This window comes from Poecilia formosa, unplaced genomic scaffold, assembly GCF_000485575.1.
Source record: "Poecilia formosa unplaced genomic scaffold, Poecilia_formosa-5.1.2 Scaffold16, whole genome shotgun sequence".
NCBI classification, from domain to species: Eukaryota; Metazoa; Chordata; class Actinopteri; order Cyprinodontiformes; family Poeciliidae; genus Poecilia; species Poecilia formosa.
This window is the reverse complement of record NW_006799955.1, coordinates 2955562-2974707: the sequence shown is the minus strand read 5'-3', so window position 1 is coordinate 2974707 and position 19146 is coordinate 2955562. Positions and strand designations below refer to the sequence as shown.

Genomic DNA, 19146 nt, shown 5'->3' with positions numbered 1-19146 from the left:
TTGCACGAGGGAGGAAGGCTAATCATGTGGCCGAGTCTTAAAATATGATAAGCGACATGTGGAGGATGCAATAAGCCCACAGACTCACTTCCCTTCATACCAATAAAACATCAATATTCGCGAGAGCCTTTTATTCCGCTAAAATGCACTTTACGTTGGGAGCATAGAGCCGTCTGATGAGTTTTAGATATCCTGGTGTCTAATTATTGATCGTCTCTGTCTGTTTGGACTGTACAGTGAAGGCTGCGGGTCAATAAACCTCCTTCGCGCTGCTACAGTGGCAGCAAGGAGACACTGCGGCGTTGTGTACAGAGACCAACAAATCTCAACGAGCAAATACAAGTTTAAGCACTTTATTTACAAAATGTTAAACACAATAAAATATAACATTTCAATATCATCGGGGTTTCATAAATTTATGGGTGTCCAACTGAATGGAATAACAATGGAAGACAAATAATTATAACAACAACAACAAAGAAAAAAAGGAAACGCAAGGGACTACACAAAATGACATGCTGGTGTGCGTAATATTTGATTTTTCGATAGTCTACGTTTCGCTTAAGGTTTTGACACGAGATTAACCGTGGACATGTTTACTCGCTATAAAATGCCCCCATTTGTCTCAGATTTATACAATTCGAAATGCTCCATCAATACTTGGTAGCATTTCTGAAAAAATAAAATAAAATAAAATAAAAAATACACAAACCCTGTTTTGCCCAACAAGTGCACCGCTCTGTCCGATCTGGCAACAACGGAAATCCACACTTATAAATACTCGCATAATAAACGATAAATAATGTGCAATACAAAAGCAATTAAATAATTAAATAGGCTATATGCTATAGTGCCGGGGATTATGCAAAATTAATGACGCAATAAATAAATAGGGTGAGGAAAAAAATGAGATCCTTTAACAAGCAGACAATTTTTTTCTTCTTTTTTTTCCCCCTAAAAATCTTTCCATCTAAGAATGAGCTTCTACTTTTTGTGATCTACAAGACTTACCTTCAAGTAACGGCATGAAATATTCAGTCAAACATTGCGCATTGCACTTGAGAATAAACGAAAAGGGGAAAAAAACAACAAAAGAACTATTAACAATCAGGCTAGAGCTTCTCCAAATTTTAAGAGAAATGGACAAAGCTGTATTATATAGAAAATAATTACACAATAGCATTAATAATAATATCAATAATACTGTCATAGTACACACGGCTCTCTCGGAGCATAGTTAATAGTCTAGTGAGGTAATAAAAAAGAGCGCAACGTAATTTGGCACGCACGCACACACACGCACACACACACACGCACGCACAAGAAACGTCATAATATTACAAATGCGTCAGCTTGGGCGCTTCCTGAATCCTTCCCTGAGAAACTTGGTGAGAGGTGAGGTCTGTGTACGTGGGGTGGGGGTCACACGGTCCGTGGTGGTGGTTTCCTGGGATTTGAGCTGCACAGCTGTAGTCCACGCTGGTGGATGATGGGTGGGGGAGATGGCCGAGGTTGAACATGGGGCCCGAGGCTGGCATGGAATCAACAAAGTTCCCACCCACGTACACGGGGCTGCCTTGCAAATTGGCGTTGGCGAAGCTTCCGTTGCTCTGCATGCTGTGGTGTTCGTACTCGGAGCCCGGGTAGCGCTTCTGCTGAGGGATGCAGCCGCCCAGCGGCGCCGTGTAGGCGGCCAGGCCGTACATGTTCTGCTGGGGCTTGGCGAAGGGCGGCGGCGAGGGCGCGTCGTAGCTCAGGCTGTTCACGTTTTGGAGCTGGCCCGCGTATCCGGTGTGATTGGGCCCGCTCAGCGGCGGGCTTCTGTCCGGGGAGTGTCCCATCGGGGAGTGCGCAAGCCCCTTTGACTTCTGATCCTTTTTATATTTCATCCTCCTGTTCTGAAACCAAATCTTTATCTGACGCTCGGTGAGGTTCAACAGATTGGCCATCTCCACCCTCCGTGGGCGACAAAGGTAGCGGTTAAAGTGAAACTCCTTCTCCAGCTCCACAAGCTGCGCGCTGGTGTAAGCAGTTCTGACCCGCTTGGAGGCCGGTCCGGGCGGGCTTTTCTCATCACTCACCTCCCCACCTGAGGAGACAAATCACAGCATCTTAGCGTTGTCGTGCAAACACGAAAAGCAGTTCGTCTGAAGCGTAAACGTGTTAAGGCCCAGACACAAACAGCGCCGGCTCAAGGTTGAACAAGGCCAGGGGCGTTGCCACACGTGGAGGCTTACAGGGGCACAAAATCTAAACATTAACTCCAGGCTCATGTTTCCAAATCAGCAGACTGGAATGAAAATATTTGCCAGACTATTAATGTTATCTTAAGTGTGTCATTCATGTTATTCAGAAATATTTACTGCATGTTTTTCTAAGTATTATTTTATCTTTAAGCAATATTTTAAATTAATTTTACTCTGTTATATGCTTTACTCAGTTCTTGCTGTTGTTTAAACTTATAAATAAATAAAGTTAGCTTAGCTAGCCTGACTTTCAAATACGTTGAAGGGAACAACACTTATGCACTTTAGCCAATTTTTCTGTTGGATTTATGACCTAAACCAACATTACTTGTTTGTTTGTATTTTTTAAATGGAAAATCAAACTCCTTTTTAGATATGAAATAGACATCATGGCTTGTGGCTTCCAAATTTGGAGAAATATCTGCAGAATCTCTTAAATGCTCTGAACATTTATAGCAAAAATGCAAACAAATCTGTCTTCACAATTCAGTCCTGTTTGCAGAAACAATACTGTGCATAATTCATTGGTCTTTCCTTTATCCTTCATATTTTTTTACAATGTAAATGGCCTTTCTAACAGTTTTTAAATGGTATTTTAAATGAACTTTTTGGCACTTTGTTGTTTAACGGTTGCAAATCTTTGATGCAATTTGATANCATTAGGTACTATTTTAAACAAAATAACACATTTCTTATGATCCATAGGTGTAATTTATAGCAAAGCCAAGTTCATTTTCTTGGGCAATCAATTTCATGGCGTAGCAGAAGACTAATATAATTATGTAAAGCGCTGAGAGCTGAGTATCGCAGTCAGCACAGGCTTTTTTTTTTTTTCTAGATAAATGAAGATGCAATTTATTCACTCATAATTTCACACAGAAAATGCCATGAAGCAAATCCATATGAACCTCAAAAAAAAAAGGAAAAAAAAAAAAAAAAGAGCTGAAGCACTAATACTTTTTGATATAGACTACCGGGGCGTTTCAGTCAAGGCTTGGGGTAATGTATGAATTACCTCAGGTTTCCTCACATCACCGAGTTATCTTTCAAACAAGGAAGGAGGAGAAGAGCCTTTTGGCCAGGCCCTCTAAATCATCCCCCCGAGGAGGGAGTCATTCATTATAGTTACAATTATATCAATATCACTAACACGTAAGAGCTGCGATAAATCCTTGCGCACTAGTTTCTGTGACAGCATGTGTGATCCATGCAGGGAGATTCCTCAGCTACTGTTGTTCTGAACAGGCTGGGTGCATGTTTCCTGCCACTAACATGTTTTATGAATCAAGAGGACAGATCTTGCAAAGAGAAACTCAAAAATGTAATCTGAAGTTTCTCTTTCGCACACATTTCCATGACTACCTGCCATTTCTCTAGTGTTGGCAGTCAGTTGCGGAGACATGTTTGTGCCCCTTGAACTTTTTCACAATTTGTCACGTCGCAACCAGAAACGTCAATGTGTTTTATTGGACTTTGGTGCTATAGGCCAGAACAAAGCAATATATAATTGTAAAGTGGATTGAAACTGATACATAATCTCAAACGTGTGGTGTGCATCTGTATTCTTCCTCTTCTTGGCATATTGTAGATACTGCCTACAAGTCTTTTGGATTAAATCTCCGTTGGTGTTGCACGTCTATAGGTTAAAATAGTTGCACATTTGTTGTTGCACAATTTCTCAGTCTTATTGGATGAAAGTCATTTGTCTGTGAAAACAAATGTTTAAGTTTTGCTATAGATTTTCAGTGGGTTTATGTCCAAACTTTGTCTAGACCATTCTAGTATACGAATATACTTTTTTTTTCAACCGTTAAATTGTGTATCTAGACGTATGTTAAGGGTTGTTCTTGTACTGGAACCTGCACTACCATCCCACTGCAGCCCTAGAAAATTATTTTTCATGTCTACCATGTATTTAGCACCTTCAGTCTCCACAGAGCAACATCTCTACACAAGAAAAACATCCCCACATCCTGATGGCGCACCCACCATGTAACACTGTGGACATCAGCAATATTATTTTTTCTGATGTATATCACTTTTTTCATTTAATAAATACAATAAAATTTTGAAAAAAAGGTTTAACATAAATTAATGATTTTTTTCCAAGGCCTTGCATGGCACAAGAAAGAAACTGAAACTTTTTTTTTTCATGTATTTGCTTGAGTCTGTAGTTCTGATATCTGAAAACAAACTTTGACGCTTTCATTAGTGATATGTGCTAATTTCATCCTCCTCACAATAACTCTAAGTTATTTGAAGCTAAAGCAATGATATACACTTTTGAATGTAAATAATCTCTTTATAAGCAGGATCTGATTATGACTGGATCCTGAGATATACAAGCCAGTTTTAACTCTTTTCCTCTTTTGTTTTTACATTTCTATTTATATTATTGTTATAAAATCAACTGAAGGTGCTTAAAACATATAGAAGAAAGTATTTTTTGACAGTTGTCAAGAAATTCTAGCTTTGATTATTTTCTTTGACATTTGTCAAAGAAAAATGTGGCATACTGAATCAATCTGACATTGTATCACCTAAGCTTAGTTACAAAATACCCATAAAATTTTTTATAAACAAAATAAAAGATTGCAAGCAAGCCAATTATTCTGAGATAGTGTTAAAAAAAAAGCATCATAGGAATAATACACAATATTGTTAAAGTTCATAGAATGACTACAATTACAATGCAATTAGAATTACCACTTTTATTTACCATAAACAATGACCAACTTCAATGTTTTGCTAAAAAGCTAACAGTGCCATTGATACTGAAAAAAAATCTGTGCAGAAGTTTTAAAATGTTTGGTTGTTAAGATATTCAGGGGCTTTCGGTTTTGGTTTGACGTTTTTGGAACTCTTTCATCAACGCCGATCTATTTGAGGGTAAAATAAACATATTTGTTTTTCTGACTGTAGATATGGGCAACTGGAGGTTGACATTTGTTTGGTGACATTTCCTGATTGAAGATTGCCAATCTTCAATCAGGCCAGCTTCTAACTAATAGAAGCTGGCCTGTGTCACTTCACATTTAACAAATGGAATAAAATATCTTTACACCATTAATTGCATAAATATAAAAGAGCTTTCTGTTCTGTTTTTTTTTTTTTTTTTTAAGAATTTAAAAGAGCACCACTATTGGCGGCTCCAGCAGTTTTGTTGAAAACAGAATTTCCTTCATGTGGGATTCTTTTCTTCCATATTTGAAAAATGTGCTAAAATTGTTATTATTCTTTTTTTTATTTCCCATTGATAGATTATTTTATTGCAGTAAAAGTGCTGCTTAGTTGTTTAGGGCGTATCAAAAAATACATCTGGAGAAAGTTGCAAACGATGTCAGATGATACAAAAACTTTACAGCTGTTTGAAACGATTACAAAGGAAAACAACCACAAATATAGAGGCATTAAAAAAAAATCTTACCAGTCATCTGTGGAGAACACAGATGTAGAAATAAAAAAGGAGCAAGAATAGTTTGTGTTGTGCGCATTGAATTTTTCCATCTTCATTAAATCGAGTTGGGGCCTCATCCAGATCTGCCCATATGCCTGATTTTAAACTGAAGGACAGATGCGTCCCTCCGCAACCAAATGTTGAGACATAAACATGATGGGATGTGTCCAGGCAGTGAAAGGCAGCAGCTCACTGTGGACTCTGTGAGTTATCAAACAAACCCAGATGCCCTCCCCATGCAGTGACAAAGCGTCTGTCGCCTCTGCCCATTCAGCCACACACACAGTGGAGTGAATGTTTAATGACAACAGAGGCCACAGAGTGAAGGACTGATGGTGGCGTCCTCTGACATTTGTGTCCTCTGTCGCAGCAGATGGTCAGGGTGTGTGATCCACATCCAGCCAGACTCAACCCAGAACAGTTTCACACAGAGGAAACCTGCAATCAGCAAATGCAGGGAGATAAAAGAAAGAAATATCCTGATCTCTTCAGGACAATGTTTTCTTAAAAAATTAAAAATAAAAGAAAGTGGAAGGATATTGGGAAAACATTTCACAAAAATACACACTGGTTTGAAGAACTTTATTTCCTTTTTTAGTGATTATCCCCGTCACAGAACACAAACATCCAAAGGGGTCACGTGGATTTTGGCTCATTGTAAAACAAATAATATCACAGAAACTCCACAGAACATCGGGTGCATAATTTGATATTTTACAGGAATATCAAGGCATTTTTAATGCAGATAAAAACAAGGTTTGTAGTAAATATTACTGTATAATTGTTGTGTTCAAACTCAAAAGCATAAGTTTTATAAGGTGAGGAAAACCAGAAACTTTATTCATCATATTACAAAAAAATTATAAATAAATAACTTCATTACATTGAAACCTCCTTAAAACATGATGTAAATTAATTGCTGTGCAAATTTCTTTGGATTAGGTTGTGTGGCCTCATCTCTTCTTTTTTTTTTTTACATCTGCATACAAAAATAACATTTTATAATAAGCAAGCACATTTCTAACTTTTTTTTTTCACATTATTAGTAGTTGCAACAATAACTTGGCAGCATGCATTAGTAACATGACATAATTTATTACCTTTGCCAAAATCAAACTCAATGACATAAAAAAATATTTTAGCTTTGAAACTAATTGTTTTTCTATCAAAGACCTTTCATTTCTCAGTTCAGCTGAAAAGCCAATCTTTCCCAGAAGCGTCATAATCCACAATGAGATGCGATGACAACAAAGCAGAGCAGGAGGCGCTTAACAAAAGGAACAAGGCGGCTGGAGAACAAAACAGAAACTGAATTTGTCACCAGATTTCTTTTGCAACATCTTCAAACAGCGCTTTTAACAACAATAGAAACTTCTCTCTGTAATTTAATATAGGATTGGATGATGCTCACTTGCACGAAGGAAGTCATCGCGATATGTTCCTGCAACGCTGACGGTCAGAGCAGCTTTCCTGGAGGCATGATTGAAGGGTGATGCTGCTTTCTGAATGGACGATTCTTCCCGTTGTACAGCCATTAAGCCGAACATTTTACAAGAGAAGCTGCTTTTCTCCTCTGCTACCCTTGTTTAAAAATCTTGTGTCCGTCGGTCTTGGTGAAATACATTACAAAAATGAAAACGAAACAAATTAGATGCGTGAGCTTTCCACCCACATCCCGTGCGTCTATGAGTTTAAAGGCCACCAGAATGTCTTGTTGTTGTTAATAGTTGGTCCACTTCCACGGATGTAAATATCAAGCCTCCACGGGGAGGGCGTGGTCTGATCGGCTTGTGTCCAATCATGGACACAAAATGAGCTCCATGCGCTGGAGTTCTTCTGGATTGATTTAGTTATTTAAAAATTTCAGCTGCAGAAAAAAAAAATGGATAATAAAATAAAAAACATATAATTGGACTGAGACAATTAAACATGCATCGTCGCTCATGATTGCAACAATAAAGTTTGTACTATTTGCATGCACATCCTTCCAACACACGTTTAGAGGGAGAAAGACACACACACAGAGGGAGAGAGAGAGAGAGAGAGAGAGAGAGAGAGAGAGAGAGAGAGCTCCATGCCCGTCCTGCCATTACGTTTCTCTTTTACAAAACAGCTCCAAGCAAAGGAACTGTGCTGCTGTGGTTCCTAAATGAGCTGAAGCATTCTTTCACCATGACAGATTGCTACATTTGATCTAAGCTGTACGCAGTCACACCAAAAGAATAATCTTGGAGGACATTAAGTTTTAGTCAGTGCTATTAAAATTTCATAAAAAAAATAAATTTGTTTGGAAATGTAGAGTTGGATTAGGACTGGATTTTAACAATACTTGACAGATTCTAGCTAAACATTTTTTATCAGATAAAAATTAAAGGTGTCGGTTAGTCTGCTGTTGTTCTCCTTTGTGTGCAGTAGGGTTGGCATATCTGTTCAAACAGATTGTTATATGTAGGACTGCATACGATGTTTACATGGTATAAAAAGATATGTTTTTTTTTTCTTTACTGTCTGAGGTTAAATAAAACAAAGATCAGTTTGAATAACCAACAATATTTTTATTTGCTGAATGTCAGAATAATGAAAGAGAAGTTTCTTGTATTACTTTCTTCAAAGTATAAGTATAAACACTATGGGAATGTCCAGCCATCTTTACCATTCAGGAAGGAGATGGGTTCTGTATCTAAGAGATGAACATGTTTTGGTGCAAAATGTCTGTATCAATCCCAAAACTGCTGGCCAAAGCATGCAAAAGAGCATACATATTTTTAGTTAAATGAATCCTGTGCCAAAATAACCTGAAGTAATTCTGACTGGAAGAAACCCTTACTATAAAAGCAACTACAACAAAAAAGTAAGATTGTGATTTTCAAATGCACCCAAGAATAAAGTCTTTAAATTTGGAAGACATGCACCATTTCAGTGGTACAGAGGAGCAACAACACCCTATTGTGTGGCTGTTTTGCTGGAGGGCAGACTGGTGCACTTCACAAAACAGATCCTATGCAAAAAATAACATTATGTGACAACAACAAAGATAACAATAAGCATGTATTAAGGACACTAAAGTCAGTGTTTTGGAGTGGCCACCACAAAGTTCTTATCTCATTTCTATGGAAAATTTATGGGAAGAGATGAAATGGTATGTGTGACCAATAGGACCCATAAAATTGACTCAGATACATCAGTTCTGTCAAAAGGAATTGGCCAATATTACAACAAACTATTATGAGAAGCTAAATAATATCAAAAATGTCCAATCACACAGTTTAAAAGAAGAAAATAATAATAAACAAAACATTTAATTATGATTACATTTAGGGGAAAAAAATAAATGAAAAGCTTAGTTTGATTTAGGCAGTAAGAAGATTTTTATGTGCCTGCAGCGCATGTAAACTCATGGTTTCAATTGTATCAATTCAGTAAAGATCCACATTACATTTGCAACTGGTATAATTTCTGTGTTGAGGCAAGAATTTATCTTTGTGTCCAACTGTAATTGGTTTACTCCCTCTGCAAATGCTAAAGTCAAACTTCTAAACAAGCCGAGTTTCTTTATCCTCAGACAGTTGCTTTCTGTGTGGCACATCTTAGCTGCGGTTGTCAGGGAAACGGTTGTCATGCCAGCTTGTTAGAGTAGAATTAAAATGTCTAGCTGAGCATCATTTTATGCATTGATCAAAACCAATTCTTAATTTGTATTTATTTTTAGTGTGGAGGATGAAGCACACGAGCAAAATTAGTTTGGTGAATTCATTGAATTTCAATTGATTTAAGTCTTTGAAATATCTTATTTAAGTCTATTAAATACTCTGCAATCCTGAGTACAGTTCAGTGAAGAAAATACTAAAATTGTTACACTTGTTTCATTGACACAATTATTTTATCAGTGTGTCGTGTGAACATCATCAGAGAATCACTTTGCCCTATTTGGAGCGGTTTACATTCTGATGCTGATTATTTTCCAGTTAATTAATTCATAGGTATGTAAACTACTTGTTTTGTCTCCATGTTTAATAGTTAGCTTCTAAAATAGATGTTCACTGTCAAATCGTTTATTCTTCTGATTTTATATATATGTTAATTAAAATGTCTTTTTCGCTGCCTTTTCAATCTATAAGCCTGTCACACCTTTGTCCTCATGATCAATCCTATTTTTGAGACATATTTCAATTAAATGACTTGCTCTGCACAGAAAGTGGAGTATCAGAGCACAGCGGGGGTAAAATGGCCGCCGTCCCCTGAACACTGGGCTGGTTTGCAGCCCAGCCTCCCCCCAGTAGCTCAAATGATTCAGTATGACTCTTTGTTTTGAAAGATCAGATCAATTTAATAGCTTTTGTTTGAAGGGATTTGTTTTAACTGCGCGCTCAGACGGCTGTCTGGCATGAAGGAAAGTTTAAGGGAATGAAAGTGACTGTGAACCTGCGCAGATTTAAAGCCGCTGATCATTTCTGTGACAAGAGTTTCATTTGCCTTCATGCGCTCTTAAATCGCAGGATCTATCATCTTATAGAAAACCAGAACATCTTACTTGTGCTCTCTCTCTCTCTCTCTCTTTTTTTTTTTTTTTTTAATTCTCTCCCCCCACCATTCAAGATTGGCTCGGTTAGAAATGTGTTTCTTGGATTTGGAATGCAAATGCTTTGTTCACATGGAGGGGGGAATCAGCGAGGAGCCTGAAAGCGACGAGTTTTTGATTAATGAGCTTTGAAATGGCTCTCCAGGAGCAATAAAGGATGAACTGCTCTTTCTACCCCCTCTCTCTCTTTCTCAGGCACACACACACACATCGCCGTGTCTCTCCCAATGTCAAAGCGCCACAATGTATTTTATTTTTCTTTCTCTCTCTTTCTCTTTTTTTTTATTTTATTGGCACCTATCTGCTTTATTAGTATTTTGAAATCAATTAAACCGCCAGCGGTTACTCTCCGCTCTTTACTTGGAAGAGCTTATTTGGTCCTTTCTATTGCACGAGGGAGGAAGGCTAATCATGTGGCCGAGTCTTAAAATATGATAAGCGACATGTGGAGGATGCAATAAGCCCACAGACTCACTTCCCTTCATACCAATAAAACATCAATATTCGCGAGAGCCTTTTATTCCGCTAAAATGCACTTTACGTTGGGAGCATAGAGCCGTCTGATGAGTTTTAGATATCCTGGTGTCTAATTATTGATCGTCTCTGTCTGTTTGGACTGTACAGTGAAGGCTGCGGGTCAATAAACCTCCTTCGCGCTGCTACAGTGGCAGCAAGGAGACACTGCGGCGTTGTGTACAGAGACCAACAAATCTCAACGAGCAAATACAAGTTTAAGCACTTTATTTACAAAATGTTAAACACAATAAAATATAACATTTCAATATCATCGGGGTTTCATAAATTTATGGGTGTCCAACTGAATGGAATAACAATGGAAGACAAATAATTATAACAACAACAACAAAGAAAAAAAGGAAACGCAAGGGACTACACAAAATGACATGCTGGTGTGCGTAATATTTGATTTTTCGATAGTCTACGTTTCGCTTAAGGTTTTGACACGAGATTAACCGTGGACATGTTTACTCGCTATAAAATGCCCCCATTTGTCTCAGATTTATACAATTCGAAATGCTCCATCAATACTTGGTAGCATTTCTGAAAAAATAAAATAAAATAAAATAAAAAATACACAAACCCTGTTTTGCCCAACAAGTGCACCGCTCTGTCCGATCTGGCAACAACGGAAATCCACACTTATAAATACTCGCATAATAAACGATAAATAATGTGCAATACAAAAGCAATTAAATAATTAAATAGGCTATATGCTATAGTGCCGGGGATTATGCAAAATTAATGACGCAATAAATAAATAGGGTGAGGAAAAAAATGAGATCCTTTAACAAGCAGACAATTTTTTTCTTCTTTTTTTTCCCCCTAAAAATCTTTCCATCTAAGAATGAGCTTCTACTTTTTGTGATCTACAAGACTTACCTTCAAGTAACGGCATGAAATATTCAGTCAAACATTGCGCATTGCACTTGAGAATAAACGAAAAGGGGAAAAAACAACAAAAGAACTATTAACAATCAGGCTAGAGCTTCTCCAAATTTTAAGAGAAATGGACAAAGCTGTATTATATAGAAAATAATTACACAATAGCATTAATAATAATATCAATAATACTGTCATAGTACACACGGCTCTCTCGGAGCATAGTTAATAGTCTAGTGAGGTAATAAAAAAGAGCGCAACGTAATTTGGCACGCACGCACACACACGCACACACACACACGCACGCACAAGAAACGTCATAATATTACAAATGCGTCAGCTTGGGCGCTTCCTGAATCCTTCCCTGAGAAACTTGGTGAGAGGTGAGGTCTGTGTACGTGGGGTGGGGGTCACACGGTCCGTGGTGGTGGTTTCCTGGGATTTGAGCGGCACAGCTGTAGTCCACGCTGGTGGATGATGGGTGGGGGAGATGGCCGAGGTTGAACATGGGGCCCGAGGCTGGCATGGAATCAACAAAGTTCCCACCCACGTACACGGGGCTGCCTTGCAAATTGGCGTTGGCGAAGCTTCCGTTGCTCTGCATGCTGTGGTGTTCGTACTCGGAGCCCGGGTAGCGCTTCTGCTGAGGGATGCAGCCGCCCAGCGGCGCCGTGTACGCGGCCAGGCCGTACATGTTCTGCTGGGGCTTGGCGAAGGGCGGCGGCGAGGGCGCGTCGTAGCTCAGGCTGTTCACGTTTTGGAGCTGGCCCGCGTATCCGGTGTGATTGGGCCCGCTCAGCGGCGGGCTTCTGTCCGGGGAGTGTCCCATCGGGGAGTGCGCAAGCCCCTTTGACTTCTGATCCTTTTTATATTTCATCCTCCTGTTCTGAAACCAAATCTTTATCTGACGCTCGGTGAGGTTCAACAGATTGGCCATCTCCACCCTCCGTGGGCGACAAAGGTAGCGGTTAAAGTGAAACTCCTTCTCCAGCTCCACAAGCTGCGCGCTGGTGTAAGCAGTTCTGACCCGCTTGGAGGCCGGTCCGGGCGGGCTTTTCTCATCACTCACCTCCCCACCTGAGGAGACAAATCACAGCATCTTAGCGTTGTCGTGCAAACACGAAAAGCAGTTCGTCTGAAGCGTAAACGTGTTAAGGCCCAGATACAAACAGCGCCGGCTCAAGGTTGAACAAGGCCAGGGGCGTTGCCACACGTGGAGGCTTACAGGGGCACAAAATCTAAACATTAACTCCAGGCTCATGTTTCCAAATCAGCAGACTGGAATGAAAATATTTGCCAGTCTATTAATGTTATCTTAAGTGTGTCATTCATGTTATTCAGAAATATTTACTGCATGTTTTTCTAAGTATTATTTTATCTTTAAGCAATATTTTAAATTAATTTTACTCTGTTATATGCTTTACTCAGTTCTTGCTGTTGTTTAAACTTATAAATAAATAAAGTTAGCTTAGCTAGCCTGGCTTTCAAATACGTTGAAGGGAACAACACTTATGCACTTTAGCCAATTTTTCTGTTGGATTTATGACCTAAACCAACATTACTTGTTTGTTTGTATTTTTTAAATGGAAAATCAAACTCCTTTTTAGATATGAAATAGACATCATGGCTTGTGGCTTCCAAATTTGGAGAAATATCTGCAGAATCTCTTAAATGCTCTGAACATTTATAGCAAAAATGCAAACAAATCTGTCTTCACAATTCAGTCCTGTTTGCAGAAACAATACTGTGCATAATTCATTGGTCTTTCCTTTATCCTTCATATTTTTTTACAATGTAAATGGCCTTTCTATTTAAATGGTATTTTAAATGAACTTTTTGGCACTTTGTTGTTTAACGGTTGCAAATCTTTGATGCAATTTGATAAGCGAATGTTGTGGGGGGAAATAACATATTTTCCAGCTCACGTATAAACCAGAAAGTGGGATTGCAGTTGCCAGGTGAATGAGGGTCAAAGCAGGATTTCATTTGGGGGCAACTTTCCAGCTACACCCTCCAGCCACAACAGCACCTCTGGCCTCAACCTGCTTAAGTTAGTATTTTTTTTTATTCAATAGAAAGTAGAGATTACTGACCATAATGCAGAATGCTATGCTTACAATTAAGTCAGCCACTTTAAATTATTTAGTAAATTAACAGCACTTCAAATAAAATGCCTGTTATTAACATATTTGATTCATTCCAATGTTTTATATTTTATAATGAGTCTATGAAGCTTGCCTGAGCTCAAAACATAAGAGAGAGACTATGATCAGACATGGCGTAAATTGTTCACCATGTTCCTAATTAAATTAATATTTGGTCTGCCAGAAGACACTTTTTCAGGTTTTTACTCAGCTGAGTGTAGTTTATGCTATAGATATTAGACCAAAGTGGAAAATGCTTAGAGATGGAGAGTCATTTCCACAATGACTCTGCTGACACGACTTTCAGTTTTGGAAACGTTTCCTGCATATGTGTCATCAGCATGATCTCCTGGGGCCAATAAGAGTAGAGTTTGCCCATACCTTAGGCCGGCCCTGCATGCTATCCACACACTCTTACACACATACGCACCATCAGGATCTCTACCTGCAGCAGCGCAGTTGTTGTTGCTCTTCTGCTTCGAGTTCTGCCTGGTCTCCTTCATCCAGGGGAAGATCTGCTTGGTGAGGGCCGGGGTGGCCGGGCCTGACGCGCTGTTGCTTGGAGACTTCTTCTTCTGGGATGTGGAGCTGTTGGAGCTCGGGGAGGCAGCAGACAGTGGGGGTACCTGCTGCTCAGAAATACTGTTTGCTTGGCTGCTGCCACCGCTGCTGCTGCTGCTGTTGCTGCTGTTGTTGTTGTTGCTCTGACTGCTGCTTTGCCGCATGCAGTCCCCGTTCAGGTCACTGTCCTTAAGGGCTGGAGGTGGCCTGACCGTGGAGGTTTGAATAGGACACACAGAGCCTTGGTAATCAGTGTCAATGTTAGGAGCAGGGTAGGACTGGTGAGCAGGGCCATAGCTGTAGGAGTCTGGTTTGGGGTAGGTGTAGCCTCCAAACAGTCCAGAGTTGTCATAGTAGGTTGCCTTCTGCATTTTGTGGATTCAAAGCCACAAAATGGGTGTTGATTATTCACGTGATTGGTGTTTCCCACAGTTGCTCCAGTCTGTGAGCTGTAGGCAGAAACACATCACTTGTTACAACTGCACCATCTTCAATGTGAAAGACAAATAATCAAAAATCAGGACCGCACAAAGAGAATGGCCGTGGCTGCTCCTCAAAACCTTCAAGTCAAAACTCCAACGGTTTACCAGCTTCAAAGTCTGGCCGTTTGGCTATTTTTTTCTTCTTCTTCTTCTTCTTCTTCTTCTTCTTCTTTCCACAAAGCAGTTAAAGTTTAACTTTTTACTAAAAGGGACCCTCTGGGAGGCTTTAGTAGTCGCTCACAAATAAGCTGAATCAGCATTTGTCACACGCATACACACAATGCCCTTTTCACTAATCACAGGCCTCACAAAGCCCGCCGCGCACTAATTGTTGTTCCGTGCACGCGCATTCAGGGGTCCATTTCTACGCAGGCGAGAGGCTGATATTAAAAGAATTATGAAGGGGAGGGGACGGGGAGTGGGCTGTACGTGAGCGTGCACGAGGTGAACGTGCGTGCACGTGAGCGAGAGAAAGGGAGGGAGCAAGTGAAAGAGGTAGGGTGCGTTGGTGGCACATACATTTTTCATTATGGCTTGCGCATGTCACGTTTTATGTTCCCAATGTTATTTATTTATTTATTTATTTATTTATTGATTTATTTACTTTATTATATTGTGTATTTTCTACTTTTCTATTTTACTTTGCTTTCACAAATTATTTTCCTAATTTTCTATTTCAGTACAACAGACTAAATAAATAAATAAAAACCAAAGTAGAAACAAAAGAAAGATTCCTTTTTCCTGTACATTGATGTCTTCGGGGGGTCTGCAGTTTTCGCTGCGCATTACAATTACACCTGTCAGTGAAGACCGCGGCGAAATTTATGGCCGCAAATGTCCTGTTTGTAAAACGGCCTTAGAGAGGAATGAAAAAGCAAAACACTCCCAGTGAGTCCGAAGCCCCTCAGAAGTGCGAAACTAAGCGTAGGAGGAAGTCTGAGGGAAAGCATTTCATAGCTGGCAAGGTTTCCACCGTTTATAAACGATGCTGCGTCCAGTCCGTCTCTGCAGAGCGAGCCACCAGCTCTGGCTGGAAAACGGAGCCTGTTTTTAACCTTAGAGTGTGATTTACAGGAGCATCTTTTGGATAAAATTGCGATTCCAAAATCCTACTTTTTTTTCCTGCCCAATTTACGCGTTTTATTTATTTAATTTTATTTATTTTACAAGTAAAGTTTGTAAATATATATATATATATATATATATATATATAAAGATGGACTGGAAAATTTTCCCCACCAACTGGATTTAATTCTTGTTTTTGTTTGCGAACAAATTGAAACGTGCAGAAACTGGGACTCTGCGTAAAGAATTAAGCGCAGATGCAACGCCGAGGCCATCCTTCATGTCTGCCTTTGATTCCAGCCTCCTGTGCTGGAAGCGTAAATGTGCTGCGTAGTAACGAATCACCTTGTTAGCACTTGGCTGAGTTATGCATCTCCTTTATTAATTGAAGAAATGTTACTCACCGAAATCTGCGCAGATCTCTTTTATGTCGCTCACGCATTCATCACCGCCTCCATCGCGACCTGGAACACAAATAAGGGTTAAAAAAATATCTCATTGAGTGACTTGCTTCTTTGTTGTCTTATTTCTTTTATTTTATTTAGCATTAAAATATAATATGCATTTTATGTTAATTTAGACATTAAATATATGTTTTTTTTATTAATATGAGCTGAAATCCAAATATTCAGTTAATTTAATGCTTTAAAATAGAGTAACAGAATAATCTAAAATCCATTAAATAACCATTCAACTTTTTTTTTTTTACTTCTTGTTTGAAGAATGAAAAGTCTTACATGTGCACTTTCGCACAAAGCGACAGGGCAAACATCTAGCAGCCATAAGCGTTTTTAGGTGACCTTTGGGTCATTCTGTATTAAGCCAAAGTTTAATGAACAACGAGGATTTTTTTTTCCCTTCAAGTAGCTAAAAGTCTCCAACAAATTCAGATCAGCTTCTGGACGCTGAGAGAGGCAGGAGGACACCAACGGATGGAAAAATAAATCTCAAGATTTTTCATTTATTTCCTTTTAATCGCCATGAAGATCCATGCGTAAAACCTGACGGGATTTAAATATTTCTTTCTCCCCCTTTTTAAAAAAATTCTACTCCCTATTTTTATTTTTATTTTATTTTGTGAAATACTTTAGGAGGCTCGGTCAATAATATGCGCCCTCCAGTTGGTGTTCAGCACCCTAAGTTACTAGTAGCAGACAAGCCTCCCTTTTCACACGAACTGTGTTTTTCGCCTACGCGTTGTCACGGTAAGTTTGCTCCACACAATGCGTCGGGACTCGGACTGGAGTGTTATTATCTCACGCAGTCGATCAGACCTTCTGAAATTCCCTCAATATCTCAGTTTAATCGTCCGGTGTAATTTTGATTAAATAAAAAAAAAAATACATATATAAATAAATAAAAGGAAATGGAGAACAATCAGCCTTTGTTCCAAAATCAATATGTAGTATTTGAAGATGAAACATTTAGTGTTTACTACAGAATGGTCGTAATTTAGAAATGTGTCAGATAGTACGGCAGTGAAATCTCGCGTTCTGGCATTACATTAAAGAACACGTATGAGTTGAAGTTTAGTCTCAACGCCTGTCTAGTTGTTTAACAACAGGCAAAATGTGGATAAACGAGGGGATAGACATTCCATTGTGGAATTATTAACTTAAAAAATATATATCTTTAATCTATTGTTGTTGGTCGAAATCCCCGGTATGAATCCGTGCAAAACATACAACGTTGCAGGCTGACAAAGCCACATACAGCTGAAACCACATAAATCACACCAAACGCCAGTGTGACGATAAGACAACAAATTAATGTGATTTACGATCCAAGAGTCAAAAAAGAAAAGTTCCTCTCCTACTCCTTCCTCTTCTTCTTCTTCTTCCTCCTCCTCTAAGCAGGCTTTCATAATGGGCTGAAAAGCGCAGAAGTCAATCTGTCGATACAATTTGAATGGAAAAATACATTTTATATAAACGGTTAAAGGAAGAGATAGGAGCTCCATATCCGCATATTTAACGAGCCTCCCCTCCTTGGACGGAATGCATCATAATATGAATAATCCTTTGCATTGTATTAACCCGCGGTTAAAGGTTGCTTTCTCGCCATGCAATTGCTTACCTGCGAATCAATTCATCATAAAGCGGCTGCCTCTCAGCTCTGACTTCCTCTCCGTGCAGCTTCTAGAATAAATCCTTCACTCCTCTCTTTTTTTTTCCTCCCTGTCTGCAGACGATGCTGTCCTAAACCTGATCTTGCTGTTTTTCAGACATTTCCATACACCGGTTGGAGACAGTATTCCCGAAAGAATGGAAGGACTCGCTTTCAGCTACCAATAAAAAAAGCGAACAAGGTATCCTTATTCCAAGGAAGAGGGGGAAAGGAGAGAGAAAAAAAAATCCACTGGCAATCAATCAGCCAGTGAGATATTGAGGATAGGCCTGTGTAGATTGGGGATTTATTTTTTTATTTATTATTTTTTATTTTTTTTGGGGGGTGGCTTGTTTCTGAAGCTTTTATGATGACAAATAAAATGGCACTGCCTTTTAGATACAAGCATATATGTTCACGTGATTTGTTCTCGTCTTCAAGCAGGGAGCCCTTACCTCACCGGTCCATTTTGATAAAGGGTGGCGTTTATGTGCTCGTCTGAGGTGTGTGATTGGGAAAATGGCTCTACTTCTTCTTTGAATATGAAGGACTGCAACAAGCCTCAGTTTAACAACTCCGGAATGTTTTCTGTCGTTCTGTGTCCATTTTAGTCCATCGGTATTGTCTTTTGTTGTTTTGTTTTGTTTTGTTGTTTTTTGTGTTTTTTTGTGTTTTTTTTTTTTTGTTTTTGTTTTTTTTGTTGTTTTTTTTTGTTTGTTTTTTCAGCATTTTTGCAATGCATTCGTGTAAAATGTCAAGTCCATTTCACGTTGCATTGGTGCTAACGTTTTTGCAAGAAATCCAGGACCTCGACATATTTGGAGGGATTTAGTGATAAAAACGAATGACGGACGCATTTTATGCATCACAAAATAATGAAGAGTGGCGTTTCTGCAGAACACTGGTTTGACATGTGCGTTTAAAAAAAAAAAAACAAATGATTTATGAAATAAATGACATGAGCTTCTCTTGCAGCTGGTCGTGGATTGTATTCAAATAAAGCAAATTATCATCCCGCGTTTGTTATTTGTGTATATGTGTGTGTGTGTGTGTGTGTGTGTGTGTGTGTGTGTGTGTGTGTGTGTGTGTGTGTGTGTGTGTGTGTGTG

The 19146-nt window shown here is 39.0% G+C and overlaps 2 protein-coding genes and 1 long non-coding RNA gene across 8 annotated transcripts in view; all 3 read right to left on the bottom strand.

Annotated features, from left to right (window-relative positions):
• Positions 1-337: 337 nt before the first annotated feature.
• Positions 338-2102, bottom strand: LOC103134397 (homeobox protein Hox-D3; the record flags this gene model as incomplete). Its single annotated transcript, XM_007546626.2, has 1 exon — positions 338-2102. A coding segment is annotated over one exon (765 nt), but the record flags the coding sequence as incomplete, so codon positions are not given.
• Positions 2103-6270: 4168 nt separating this feature from the next.
• On the bottom strand, positions 6271-7649 carry LOC103134321 (uncharacterized). The gene is made up of 2 exons (XR_475820.2): positions 7115-7649; positions 6271-6992 (listed from the first exon to the last, which is right to left on the bottom strand). It is a non-coding gene; the product is annotated as an uncharacterized LOC103134321 (long non-coding RNA).
• Positions 7650-11006: 3357 nt separating this feature from the next.
• hoxd3a (homeobox D3a) overlaps positions 11007-19146 on the bottom strand; it is a 20640-nt gene continuing 12500 nt past the window's right edge. For 4 of the 6 annotated variants that reach the window (XM_016668656.1, XM_016668659.1, XM_016668658.1 and 1 more), the window contains exons 2-4: positions 16337-16396; positions 14255-14834; positions 11007-12757 (exon numbers count right to left, since the gene is read on the bottom strand). In XM_016668656.1, the coding sequence (XP_016524142.1) occupies positions 12006-12757; positions 14255-14756 (1254 nt within the window). In that variant the 5' untranslated portion in view covers positions 14757-14834; positions 16337-16396 and the 3' untranslated portion in view covers positions 11007-12005. Of the gene's footprint in view, positions 12758-14254; positions 14835-16336; positions 18401-19146 lie in introns of those variants that run through there. The other 2 variants (XM_016668657.1, XM_007546511.2) reach the window with 2 other exon arrangements.